General features: G+C 52.1%; 1 protein-coding gene across 1 annotated transcript in view; it reads right to left on the bottom strand.

Moving 5' to 3' along the window:
• Window positions 1–4483: 4483 nt before the first annotated feature.
• The window catches only part of Cmklr1 (chemerin chemokine-like receptor 1), a 39080-nt gene continuing 30556 nt past the window's right edge, over window positions 4484–13007 (bottom strand). The window contains exons 2-3 of the mRNA XM_021163580.2: window positions 8585–8672; window positions 4484–6999 (exon numbers count right to left, since the gene is read on the bottom strand). Of these exons, the coding sequence (XP_021019239.1) occupies window positions 5882–6997 (1116 nt within the window). The 5' untranslated portion in view covers window positions 6998–6999; window positions 8585–8672 and the 3' untranslated portion in view covers window positions 4484–5881. The remainder of the gene's footprint in view (window positions 7000–8584; window positions 8673–13007) is intronic.

Here is a 13007-nt window from a genome sequence, read left to right on the forward strand (position 1 = left end):
AGTCCCCAGAGCCTAACAAGCACTCAATGCAAACCAATGGACGGTGTCTGAATGGCTGCCGGTGTCCTCTTCCTTATCCATAAAGAGGAGGCGTCTAAGTAGGGTGACTTAGGTTGTATGCTGATGTGTTGTTGTCTCTGACCATGTCTCACCATACCTGGAAACCCATCCCTAGTAAATCCTCCCCAGAGAGGCATTGGTACCTGACCAGAGCCTTGAGTTGTAAACACCTGCTACTGACCAAGAGCCATCGGATACTATCGGCCAAGCACTTAGGCCTCCAGTCCCTGTTTCCTGCCTCCATGCTCCACAGCCCAACATCTGGAATCAAACCAGAAACTCGCTCCGCTCTGTTATCCAGATGCTTGCTGTAAGAAGCCAAGCATCTGTGTGGTGGAAACCAGGACACAGAGAAGCCTTGGGTCTGTCTCTCCCAGCGCATCTGGGCTGCAGAGCTTCAGGGCGTCGGGGATCCTCCCGCCTGTGTGAGGACCATCCGTGGCTAGCACAGACCCGATGTCCACTTCGGAGCAGAAGGATAAGCACAGGAAGTCTGTGGTCGAGGCGCAGTAAATCAGCTAACCAGGAAAGAAGGCCCAGGGAGGCAGAAGCCATTAATGAAAACCTCCAATACTCCCCTTCGGGGTTCCTAACGGCTTCAGGAAAAACCATAGCTCCTCCATTACCTACATGATCTGGGCCTTGGTTTCCACACCTGTAGAAGCAGGAGGACCCTGCCCTTTCCACATGTAATGCAAAGGGGAAGTCTTTGGAACTGGGGTGTTTTGAGGTTTCAACAATAGGTGACCGAGGCTTATTCAGTGATGGCAGAATGTGGGCAGCAGCGTTTCCAAGCTGAGCTCCTCTAGGGGTTCTGGGGGTGCGGGGCAAGTTAGATACACACATCCCTGCCCTGATGGAGTTCTCCTCCCAACAGGGGACAGACAGGAGACTACTAAAGGCATGGATAAGCAAAGGGATCTTGGTGGCCATGCGTACAGAAAAATTGAGATCTCACCTGTGATCTGAATGGAATGGCAGCCTCAGAGGAAATGGTGGCGCCTCTAGGCTGAGGGGTGGCTTGTTTGCTTGGTTTGGGCTGTAGTGTTTGAAGTGAGATCTCATTCTGTAGCCCTGGCTACCTTCCAATTCCCAACTCTCACTGCTTCAATATTTTGATCCCAGGATTATAAGTGAGCTGCCATGCCCAGTGGGAGGGTGACTTTGGGAGTGTGTGCATAGAACATAGGTAAAACAGCACCAGATGCAGAGATGGGGAGGGGTTTCCCTGCTGTCTGCAAAGCCCCACATCTGCTCTCTTCAGGGACACGGAGGGAAGGTCACTCCTGGAGACACACCACGGATCGATTTGCTTCTAAAAGATCTTTTAATTTTTTTCAAAAGGCATCTTCATCTCAGACAGACAGATTGAGAGTTTGTTACAGTCCTTGTCATTACTTTCCACATCCAGAGACACCCCCTAGACCCACATCCAGGCCAATAGTGAAGATGTAGGAGTATCTTGCCTCTGCCCTAAAATGGGTTTTGCTAAGACCTGCCTCTTCTTCAGCCAGGATTCTGCTCGACCCTGGCTGGGCACATGGTCAGCAAAGCTGGTACTCAAGGCTTGGGGGTGAAGAGGGCAGCTTGGTGAGCCCCAGGTATCTAAGCTGATATTTTAAACTGACTCTCAGGAGAGTGTGGGCATCCCTCTTGTTGCAGGATATTCGGTGATACGGGTGGGGATGTCCCCAAACCACTACTATCCTGCTCAGTTTTGCTATCTGTGAAATGGGTCAGTGGATACTGAGAAGGGGTGAGCTTGAAGTAGTGTCTCTTCCCAACCCCCAAACCCAAAGGCTGAGAGGAACAGATGGGCAAGCCCTGTAAATGCCATGTCCTCCCCTTCATGGACAGCACAGTCCCTGGACTCATGACCACATGACTTGAAAGTTGACAGGAGTTGGTAGTGGGGAATGGGGGTGGAGGACAGAGATGGACTAACTTCTTGGGAAAGCAAGAACTTTCCAACAGACAGACAGACAGATAACAGGGTTTGGCTCTCAGCTCTCACTACCCTCACCTTTCTGGATCTCTCTACCTCTTTGTCCATCTACAGACATGGTGCTGGGTCTGACCGCAGAGGCTTCCGTAATGACTCAACGAGATCATGAGACAGAAGTGCTGCCTCTCAACCCAGCTGGGGACTCTCTGGACCTGTATGTCTTCCTCTCCTGCCAGCTCTGTGTCCCCACCTGCCCAGTGACCAGGCATCTAGGTGGCATGCCTAGGGTTGCCCCCATCCTCTGGAGGAGATACTTCTGAGTGTCCAAGGCACAAACACTTGGAGTAAATCTCACAGCCACGGCCACCACAGCAGCATTAGCACGGGCTAATGTATGTATTATTTACCGAGTTTCCTGATGTACTCAGAGAACTCCCCTGAGAAGTATAATTGTGCACAGGGAGGTACGTTTGAATAATATTTACAATTAATTTCCATCAGCAGACTAACACAGCAGGACCTCTGTGCCGCACAGATGGGCCCGGGGTTGCCTTCCCACTAACCGCTCCCCTGAGAAAGCCCAGAGCTCTCTCCAGCTCTCTAGGGCTACCCGCTCAATGCTGGAGCCTCCTGGCTCCCTCTCACCAGCAGAGATGCGGAGGGATCCAACATGCAGGCCTGAGCAGATCAGTCTGCACCCGTGACCCCCAGCCCTGGCCTTCTGCCCACCTCCTGCTCCCTGCAGCCCATCCCTCAGAGCCCTCACATAGCTCTCTCCCTCCCTGGGAGTCCTGTCCTGTCCTGTCGCCCATGCAGGGCCACCCACTCAACAACAGCCCTCTCTCCTGGGACAGCACCAGTCTTCAAATCCCCAGCCTTGGCAAAGTCTGACCCTCCCCATGGGGGTAGACAGATCTACTTGAACCTCATAACCACAGACCCCAAGGTCTCTCTCTTGACAGGGGGTCCCTGGGGATGATGTTTCAAGAGAGCCTAGGATGTGGGAAAGAGATGGCTTGGCAGAGATGGAGGTTCTGAGGTGGGGTGGCATTACTCCCTCCTCCCTCCTGTTTTCCTTCCTCCCTCTATCCTCCCTCCTCTCTCCTGTCTTCCCTCCTCCCTCCTGTTCTCACTCCTTCCTGTCCTCCCTCCTCTCTCCTGCCCTCCCTCCTCCCTCCTGCCCTCCCTCTTGCCCTCCCTCCTCCCTCCTGCCCTCCTTCCTCCCTCTTCCCCTCCCTCCTCCCTCCTGCCCTCCCTCCTCCCTCCCATCCTGCTTCCATAGGCTGACAAAGGTGAAGTCTCAGGCAGCAGAGTTGGTTCCAAGCCCCTGAGCCCTACATCACTTCCTAGCTTTTGGCCCTTACTTGAGCTTCTGTGTGACTCACAGGGACACAGCGTCCTCCTCCCCCAGGCCCAAGCACAGATTGGGGTGCCCCTCGGCATCTGGATGCTCAGAAGCACACTCCGCTCCCCTCCCCCACACTCCAGTGGTCTCCCCTTCTTGTCCCTTCACATCTTGTCCTGCTCCCATGTTCCCTCAGCTCATCGCCCACTCGGGGGGGGGGGGGGCAGCTGTGAGGCAGTCTGCCGGGTTCCAGCTCCAGAGAAGATGCTGCCCCTGTTGGTCTTTGGAGGGAGTCACCACACTCTGCTGGCTGCTGGGATTATACATAAGAGAAAGCGGGAAGAACGAGGGGGTGAGGCTATGAGAAGGACAAGACTGAAGGTTTCACTCAGCGCTTGGCACGAACGGAAGTCAGAACAGGGGTGTTGTGGCAGCCAGGAGGAAGAGGGTAGACTCTAGGGAGTGGACATTGACTGGTGTAACACTCCTGTTGGTCAGCTTTTCCAACGGTGACAAGATTTCCTGGTCCCCTGCCTGGCCTGGTCAGCCCCAATGTCCAGGAAGTGCACTGTCCAAGACACCATGTGGTGTCAGTCATAGACAGGCGCCTCCATTGACATGATGAATCCCATACCGTGGCACGCCTCAGTTGCACATCTGTAGCCCTGGGGAGTTGTGGAGAGGGTGACAATGGGAACATAAGGCTATTTTTAAACCACCCTTACTGCTCCCAATCCCTGGTTGTTCGGGCTCTCTCAGAAGCCAGAGGTTCCAGCTTGGATCTGTTCAGAACTGCCTCATCTTAAGACCCAACCAGGGAAGAACAGTCTGTCCCCCTGATGAAGTGTGACTCCCAGCAGTCTAGAATACGGGAACTGGCCGGGGCCAGAGGACACACATCTGTGTGTTCCGCCCCAGTGGAAAAGTGGCTTGGAAGGGAACCGAGGACACTGTGGGCCAGAAGACCTTGGACTGGAGAGGCTGACCTACCAGGCTCCCTCCCTCTGCTTGCCTAGCAGATTTCAGGGTGTGTGTGATGGGAGCCAGGGAGGCTGGGGCTGGAGATTATGCCTTTTCTTTGCATATTGTATTACTCTGAAAACAAGCCGTCAAAACAAGCAAGCCGTCAAAAAGACCATTAAGATGTTTACATGGAAAAAACAAAACAAAACAGCATTTATGGCTAAAACCCCAACCTATTAGTTCCCCCAGATTCTTCATCTTCCTTCGAGCCAGGCCCACTGGAGTTCAAATCCAGTCTCTACCAACATCTAACTGGGTCCCCTTGGGCCAGTTGCTTAACCTCTCTGAGCCTCTGCTTTTCCTCATACATAGATAGAGGTTTCTGTGAAGAATAAGTGAGAAGGTGCGTGTGAAATACTTAACATGCATGGGACACGCTAAAGAAGTGCACACCGCCCCTCCTCCGTGAGGGAATGATGTCAAGCCAGGCGGAGCCGGGCTCTGGTCTTTTGCTACTGATGAACAGTGGGGGGGGGGGGGGGGTTGAGTGAGCCATTTTCCTGCCAGGGGAGGAAAGCCTGATCCTGGGCTACCCACGGGGCTGTTAATGCATTCAAGGAGGATTCAAGCTGGTCAGCTGCCCAGACAAGCCACCAGACAGCCTTGGGAAGACACTCTGAAGATGGAGTCCCAAAACTCCATTCTAGACCAGTCTCCCGGACATTCTAAGCCTTTCTTCCGGCCATCATTGAGGGGATTAGGGGAGGAGAGACCCTGGGATGGGATGGGATGGGATGGGATGGGATGGGATGGGATGGGATGGGATGGGATGGAGGCTTCTGTGAAGAGGCCTCCACCCAGCCTCAGGGTTCAGTGCTAAGTGAGTATACACACTGAAGCAAAGAGCTGCCACCACCGGAACCCCGAAGCAACCACCGCTATAGCTCTGTCTCCCCATGGCATGATGGTGTGAGATATCCTCTACCCACATCCTTTGGGATTCTCTGCTCTCTGTCTCCACCTCTTCACCACACACACACACACACAGGACCCTGTGTTGCCCTTGCAAAGTTCCATGAAGCCCCTCAGGTCCTGGTCCTCCCCGTTCTTCTGAAATCCAAAGTCAAGGTCTTGGAGGATGTTGGGGACGTGGTGGACTTTGTTGGTTTGACTGTCATGTTGCCATAACAGGTCTGCAATGAGTTTGCGGTAACTTCCTCACCCATGCCGGAGACGGCACAGCATGTTCAGGGCACGCACTGTGAAATCGTGTATGTTGGCCTGTATGTTGGTCACGGCTCAGGTCTTGGCTTCAGAGATGCTCCCTCTTCTGAGTCAGTCACAGTCGGTCCGCTACTCCTGTTGTGGAGGCTCAGGTTGCTTGCCTGCCATTTTACTGGAAGAGTGTCCACACTTGGGAACCCCACTTAAAACATGAGCCACCTTGTGCAAAATTCAGTGGGTACTGGAGCATTCCCAAAGACTCCCGGCATGTCTCCCACTTCCGGAGACAAGTCCCTAGGCGTCCCTGGGCCATGGCGCCCTTGGGGGACATTCCCAGGTGAGGTTCAGAGGGTACTGGTCTCCTTCTCATTCACCGAAGCCTTCTCATTCAAAGACGACATCTTGGTGAAGCTCCTGTGACTGGGGTAGGAGGAGGGGCCTGTATCCTCACTCAGGGCGTTGGCCAGGCGGGAGAAGAGGGCCACCTTGAATTTTCTGAAGTCGTGGCCCATGAAGACGTACAGAATGGGGTTCATGCAGCTGTTGGCGATGGCGACGGCCGTGGCCAGGGGCAGCCCCAGGCTGAAGACAGAGCTCGGCACAGCTGTGTGGTGGAGCTCCAGCAGGTAGAGGGTGTGGTAGGGGCACCAGCAGAGGAAGAAGGTGATGATGATGGTGATGATGATCTTGAAGGGCTTCTTGTTCTTGGCCAGGCGGTTGCGCTGCAGCTTGACGACGATGGTGAGGTAGCAGGCTGTGATGATGAAGACGGGGATCAGGAAGCCGCAAAGGAAGCGGGTGACGGTGACCGCCACATGTCTGCTGTACCCTGTGGAAACTACTTGCGAGTGGGCGGGATGTAGGGAGGACTCAGCTGCAGCCAAGCTGAAGTTGTTGAAGCAGGTTATCTTCCCGTGCATGTCGGCAGTGTCCCGGAAGACGAGGGATGGGGAGCTCAAGAAGAAAGCCAGGACCCAGACGGCCGCGCAGGTCATGTAGGCCAGGCGGATGCTGCGGTGGTTCTGGGACCAGACAGGGAGCAGCACGGAGATGCAGCGGTCAAAGCTGATGACGGTCAGCAGGAAGACGCTGGTGTACATGTTGTGGCTGAGCAAGAAGTTGCTGATCTTGCACATGGCCTTCCCAAACACCCAGTGGTAGTCCATGGCTGCGTAGGTGATGTGCATCGGCAAGAAGATGTTGAACAGGAAGTCGGCCACAGCCAGGTTGACAAACCACACGGTGTTCACGGTCTTCTTCATCTTGAAGGTGGCGATGACAATCACCAGGCCGTTGCCTAGGAGACCGAGGAAGCACACCAAGCTGTAGATCACCACCAGGAAGACCGGGGCCACCTTGGCCTCCCACAGACTCGCCTCCTCCAAGTCCACAAAGTAGTCAAAGCCATCAGAGTACTCGTCATCATAGATGCCGGAGTCGTTGTAAGCGTCGTACTCCATCTCTGTGAGGGAAGACAGGGTCACAGGCTGAGGACCTCCAAGGACAGGTGCTGAGGCACCACCTGGCACCTCCTCATCTGATCAAGGCCTGGGTTGTGAACAATCTCCCCTTTTGCCATTTCTTGTCTTTATTTTGCATTCGTATGCCTGTTTGTATATGTGCTTGTACACCTGTGTGTGTATGTGTGTGTACATATGCTCACATAGGCAAGTGCATGTGGAGGGCAGAGGGGAATGTCAGAGAAGACTGGGTCTCTCACTGAACATGAAGGTTAATTACTTCATCTATCCATCTTCTCAGCCCCATTGTGTTTCCTGCTCCTCCTTCTGTTCTTGCTCCTCCTCCTCCTTCTCCTGCCCCTCCTCCTCTTGCTCCTCTCTTCTTCCTCCTCCTCCTCCTCCTGTTCCTCCTCCTTCTGTTCCTCCTTCTCCTGCTTCTGCTCCTTTTCCTTTTCCTGCTCCTCCTCCTGCTCTTCCTCTTGCTCCTTTTCCTCCTCCTTCTGAGAAAGGGTCCCACTAGTTGACCTGGAACTCACTATATAGACCAGGCTGGCCTCGATCCATCTTTCTCGGCCTCTTAGGTGCTGGAATCCATCTTTATTTCTTTTACAAACACCTGCCACCATCTTGCAAGGCAGGGGCTATTAAGGGTCAGCGGGTAGAGAGTGTAACAGCTGGACTCCACAGGTCCAGGTAGGAACATGAGGCCAGACAGAGACCCAGCCCCAAACAAGCTGAAGCTGTAGAGGTGGAATGGGTTCGGACACTTGTGGTTTGAGTGAGAATGGCCCCCCATGGACTCATATGTTTGAAGACTATGTCCCCATTTGGTGGAACCATTTGGGAAGGATTCAGAGGTGTGGCCTCATTGGAGGAGGTGTGTCCCTGGGGTCAGGTGCCTCCTGCTACTGAGATGTGGATACTCAGTCACTGTTCTGCTACCTGCTGACCCGTGCCTTTGCTTCACCAGTATAGACCGTAACCTTCTTCTGATCGGTGAGCCCAGTTAAATGCTTTCTTTTATGAGTTGCCTTGGTCGTGTTTTTTCATTAAAGCAATAGAACAACTGACTGATAGGAAGCTAAATAAGAACAGTGATGTGGACTGGAGAGATGGCTCCATGGTTAAGAGCAGTGACTGCTCTTTCAGAGGTCCTGAGTTCAAGTCCCAGCAACCATATGGTGGCTCACAACCATCCCTAATGAGATCGGATCCCCTCTTCTGGTGTGTATTAAGACAGCTACAGTATATGTACATATAATAAATAAATAAATCTTAAAAAAAGAAAAAAAGAACAGTGATGTTGCCCTCCTCCCCAACCACAGGAAAAGACAGGGTTCCAACCCAAGTCTCACCTGCCTCTGAAGGACCCTTCCTTTCCTCCCATATACTCTGTGTGGGAGACAGTCACTCAACATCCCTTAGGGTATAAACTATCACACCAGCTTGACATGCAATGGAGAAGGGAGCCTGTTGCTGTGACTGTCCACTCACATGTCCAAAGCCCGGGGACCGCCATCCTAGCATCCTCCCCTGACCCCGCCCCACTGGTGGCAACTAGCCCTCTTTGGAGACATGAGTCCCTACCTTTGGAGACCTTCACTGTTCACTGTTGTAGAACAGAACTCTAGTCCTGGTCCTTGGCTGGTCTGTCACTTAGAGAGACTGGAAATACCTGCAGGGAGGGAAGACAAGGCAGGCGGTGAACTCAGAGCCCAACAAGGAGGTAATAGAACTCAGAGAAGTTAAGAGTCACTCAGCCAAAGTTTTCCTGCTGGGAGAGGGGGAGGGGGAGGGGCTCAGAACCTAGAACCAACTGGCTCTACCCGGATCAGTTGCCACAACTCCTCAGCACCTGCATAAGGGGCTGAAGACTGGGGATGCAGTGCAGATGCTGTGCAGATTGGGGGCCGGGACAGGGGCTGAGTGGACCGGTCGGTCGCTCTAGTATCTGCCAGGCACTTAGGACACATCCCTCCATGCCATCTCATCTTTCCAGGACCTCTTCCCAGCAGGCATTGCTGCTTATGCTTAAGAAGTGCGGAAACTGGGCTGGTGAGACAGCTCAGCGGGTGAAGACACTTGCTGCTGAGACTGGCAACCTGAGTTCGGTTCTGGGCACCCACATAGTGGAAGGGAAGCAAGTCTTCAGGATTGTCCTCTGACCTCCATACATGAATATGGGCACGTTCATGCCTGCACACATGTGCCAAACAAACGAGTACATACATACATACATACATATATACATACTTGGAAAATAGAAATGTGGAGAATAAAATATCTCATGTTTATAATTCTGGCTCTTGGGGAGGCTGAGGCAGGGGGATAATGAGTGCTTGTGGCAAAAAGTATGAAAACTGAGGCTCAGAAAGCTTTCTTTGGGCTTGCTGGTCACCATGAGTTAGATATGGACCTCCCTGTCCCATACCCTGTGTGGGGACACTGACCCACATAGCACCCAAACATTTACAAGGCAGACAGCTGGTCCTGAATTGGCCCCACAGCACCCTGCTGGGTTTCCATGCCATGTCAGTAGAGTTTATGAACTTGGAGATGCCTGAAGCAGTAGGTTCAAATCTGCAGGGTTCAAATCTGTCACCTGCAAGCTGTGCACTTCTGGGGCATATGACTTCTCTCTGAGCTTCAGGCTCCCCACTGATAAAACAGGCGTGTTCAGATCCCAGAATGTGTTCATGTGTTAGAGGGCAATGGGCACAGGAATGCTTAGCTTGGCACGAATACACACAAAGAGCCATCAATACTTAGGAGTGAAACCCTTAGTATTAATTCCAGTGGGACTGCCAGCTAAAGCCTCCCTTGTGACTAGCCTTGCTGCTCCTGTGCGACCTGGGCTCACCTCGCATTACAGGAAAGCACTTTTTTAAGTGAAAGCCATTTTTCACTGGGACTCTGAGATCAAGAGACATAGATGTGAGCTTGCACACACCCACACTTTGCATACTGGGAGCCTAGTACAAGGGTATCCAAGGTATGGGGAGGGTGGAATGGACAGACACCGCAGGGATACAGTGCAGTGGGTGGGTGCTCAGATGGCACCTGCAGATTCACATCCCTAGTGCTGGGGGGCAGGGAGGGTGAGAGAGAAAGAAGGAAGGAAAGAGGGAGGAAAAGAGAGAGGCCCTGATGTTGGAGAAGACTTACTGTCCATGACAATATGAGGTACCATTTTCAACTCTTATGTGTTCAGGGGCTGGGCCCCTTGGAATAGGCTCCCAGTCTGCAAAGTGTGGGTAATGGAAATTCACAAAGGCCTCACTGCATGTGTATTCATATGTGTGCATGGATGGGTGAACATGTGTGTATGTGTGTAAGCAAATGTATATGTATACACCTGTGTGAGCATGTATATACATACATGTGTACACAGGTGTATAAGCATGTCTGTGAGCAAGTGTGTACGCATGCATGTAAGCATGTTTGTATGCAAGCGTGTACACCTGTATGAGCATGTGTGTACATGCATGTGTACACATGTGTATGATCATGTCATCTGTGAGCAAGTGTGTATGAATGTGCGTATGCATGTGTGTAAGCATGTATGTAATATGTGTTCATGTAAGCATGTTTGTAAGCAAGTGTGTGTGCATGTGTGTACACATGGATGTATGCATTGTGTAAGCATGTATGTAGTACACGTGCATGTAAGCATGTGTGTAAGCACGTGGGTATGCATTGTACAAGCATGTATGTAAGCATGTTTGTATGTATGTGTGTACATTGTGGGTGAGCATGTGTGTAAGCATGCTTGTGGAGGACACATATGTCTTCCTCTATCCCTTATCTGTTTGTTGCTGTTGTTCTGGGGAATGAACGTAGTCCTCGTGATGGAAGAGCTTGCCATCTCCCCAGCTTCTCTGTTGCCCCCCCTTTATCCCTGGAAGGGCTACCATGTGGCTTGGGGAGCAGAAGGCTCTGAACAAGCTCACAGATGGGCGAGAAAGCCACCTGAAGCTGGCAGAACCCAGAACTTAACTGCCATGCCATGGGACTTCAGGACATCTGCCGTGTGTGCATGTGTGTGTGTCTGTGTGTCTGTGTGTCTGTGTCTGTGTGTGTCTGTGTGTGTGTGTCTGTGTGTATCTCCACAGTCCCAGGCATGGAAGATAGAAAACAATTTCCTTAGGGTCTCTCCCCATGGTGGACACACATGCATAGACAGAGAGGTAGTGCTGGGCCAGGTGAGCCCCAGATATCCCAAGAAGTAAGAAGAGCTGGCATCTAGTTTTCTGGGAAAAGGGACCTCTGAGTTAGTAAAGGCCAAGCAGGAACCAGGATGTGAAAGCTGAGAGAAGAGGGAGGAAGCTCAACTCACTGGCCCCAACTGTAGCACAGAGGACTGAGAGAAGCTCGTTGCTGGCCATAGGAAGATGACCCAGATGATGTCATGTCTGGTTTGTAGGCTGGGCTGGGAGTAGCTGGGGTCAGGGTCTGAGCCAGGGCCAGCAGAATAGGTTCCTCTGATGGTTTAGCCTTTGCCTCCCTGCCCCCCAGCTCTCCACAGAGGTGGGGGAAGCCTCTCTCTGTTTCTGGGGACCTAGAGGGAAGTCACCTTAGCTGCCTTGTCTATAAGGGGATGTGCAGGGAAAGGGGTGCCAGGTCCTGTGTTGTAAGAGTCTACAAGGACTAACATCCAATATAAAGTAGGGACTGACTCCCACACGCCTCTTGAATCGCCAAATCCTAGCATCCATTTCTGAAACAGTGTAATATCTGCATATAAAACCACACGGGTCCTGCTGGATACTTTAACCTTCCTGGGGATTCAGTTTAATGTCTAATGTCATGGGCACACTGTGAGCATAGTCTTTGTACAGCAGAATGTTGTGACAAGAAATGACAAGAAAAGGCCACACGTGCTCAGAGCACAAGCAATTTCAGCCTAAATAGGTTCCTTCCTTCTCTCTCTCTCTCTCTCTCTCTCTCTCTCTCTCTCTCTCTCTCTCTCTCTTTAAAATTTTTGCTAGCCAGGCTTGGGAGGCAGAGGCAGATGAATTTCTGAGTTCAAGGCCAGCCTGGTCTACAGAGTGAGTTCCAGGACAGCCAGGGCTACACAGAGAAACCCTGTCTCAAAAAGCAACAAAAAAAAATTTTTTTGCTTGTCTTTTCTACTTGGTGTTTGTTTGTTTTGAGAGACAGAAAATTTTTGTTTTGTAGATCAAGTGGTCTTCAAACTAGTGATCCCCTGCCTCCGAGAGCTGGGATTATGGGCGTCTGCCTTCATAACCAGCTTCCCAAAATTCTCTTCATCTATGGCTGGTCAGATCCAGGGGATAAAACAATCCATTCAAAAGGAGGGCTGGCTGTGCTCGGAACTGACCTGGCACACTGTGCTGTGATTGACCTTCCTAACACCCCCTCCGCCACCCCCCACCTCCCGTGGCCTTTGTCAAGGCAGATGGGGAAAGGCCAGCCAGGGTGGCCTGAAGAATGGCGTGTTCCAGTCCATCTGTCTCCTGCTTGGGTTCAGGACCAGGACATGGGTGCAGGGCTGGCTGCTCCTGACTCCCAGGTGCTGTCAATCATGACAAGCCTCTCTCCTGCTGCCCAGAACACTGTAAGCTCACAATGGATGCCTGGCCTCTGTCAACTCCAAGGAGATATAATATTCCTGTCCCTCACATTCCTCACACCCCTACTACCACCACCACAATGTTCATGGAATAAAGACATGCATCCCATGTCTACATACGTAGCTAACCCAGACCCAGCATGCTGGCTCCATGCCGGACACACCTCTGCAGTGTTCGGATGGCCCCGCAAAGAAATCCGCTTGGTAGATGAGAAAATGGGTTAAGAGAGGTGAAGCTGGCCGGGCGTGGTGGCACACGCCTTTAATCCCAGCACTTGGGAGGTAGAGGCAGGTGGATTTCTGAGTTCGAGGCCAGCCTGGTCTACAGAGTGAATTCCAGGACAGGCAGGACTATACAAAGAAACCCTGTCTTGAAAAACCAAAAAAAAAAAAAGAAAGAAAGAAAGGAAGGAAGGG

The sequence above is a fragment of the Mus caroli genome, chromosome 5 (genome assembly GCF_900094665.2).
Source record: "Mus caroli chromosome 5, CAROLI_EIJ_v1.1, whole genome shotgun sequence".
In the NCBI taxonomy this organism is placed as follows: Eukaryota; Metazoa; Chordata; class Mammalia; order Rodentia; family Muridae; genus Mus; species Mus caroli.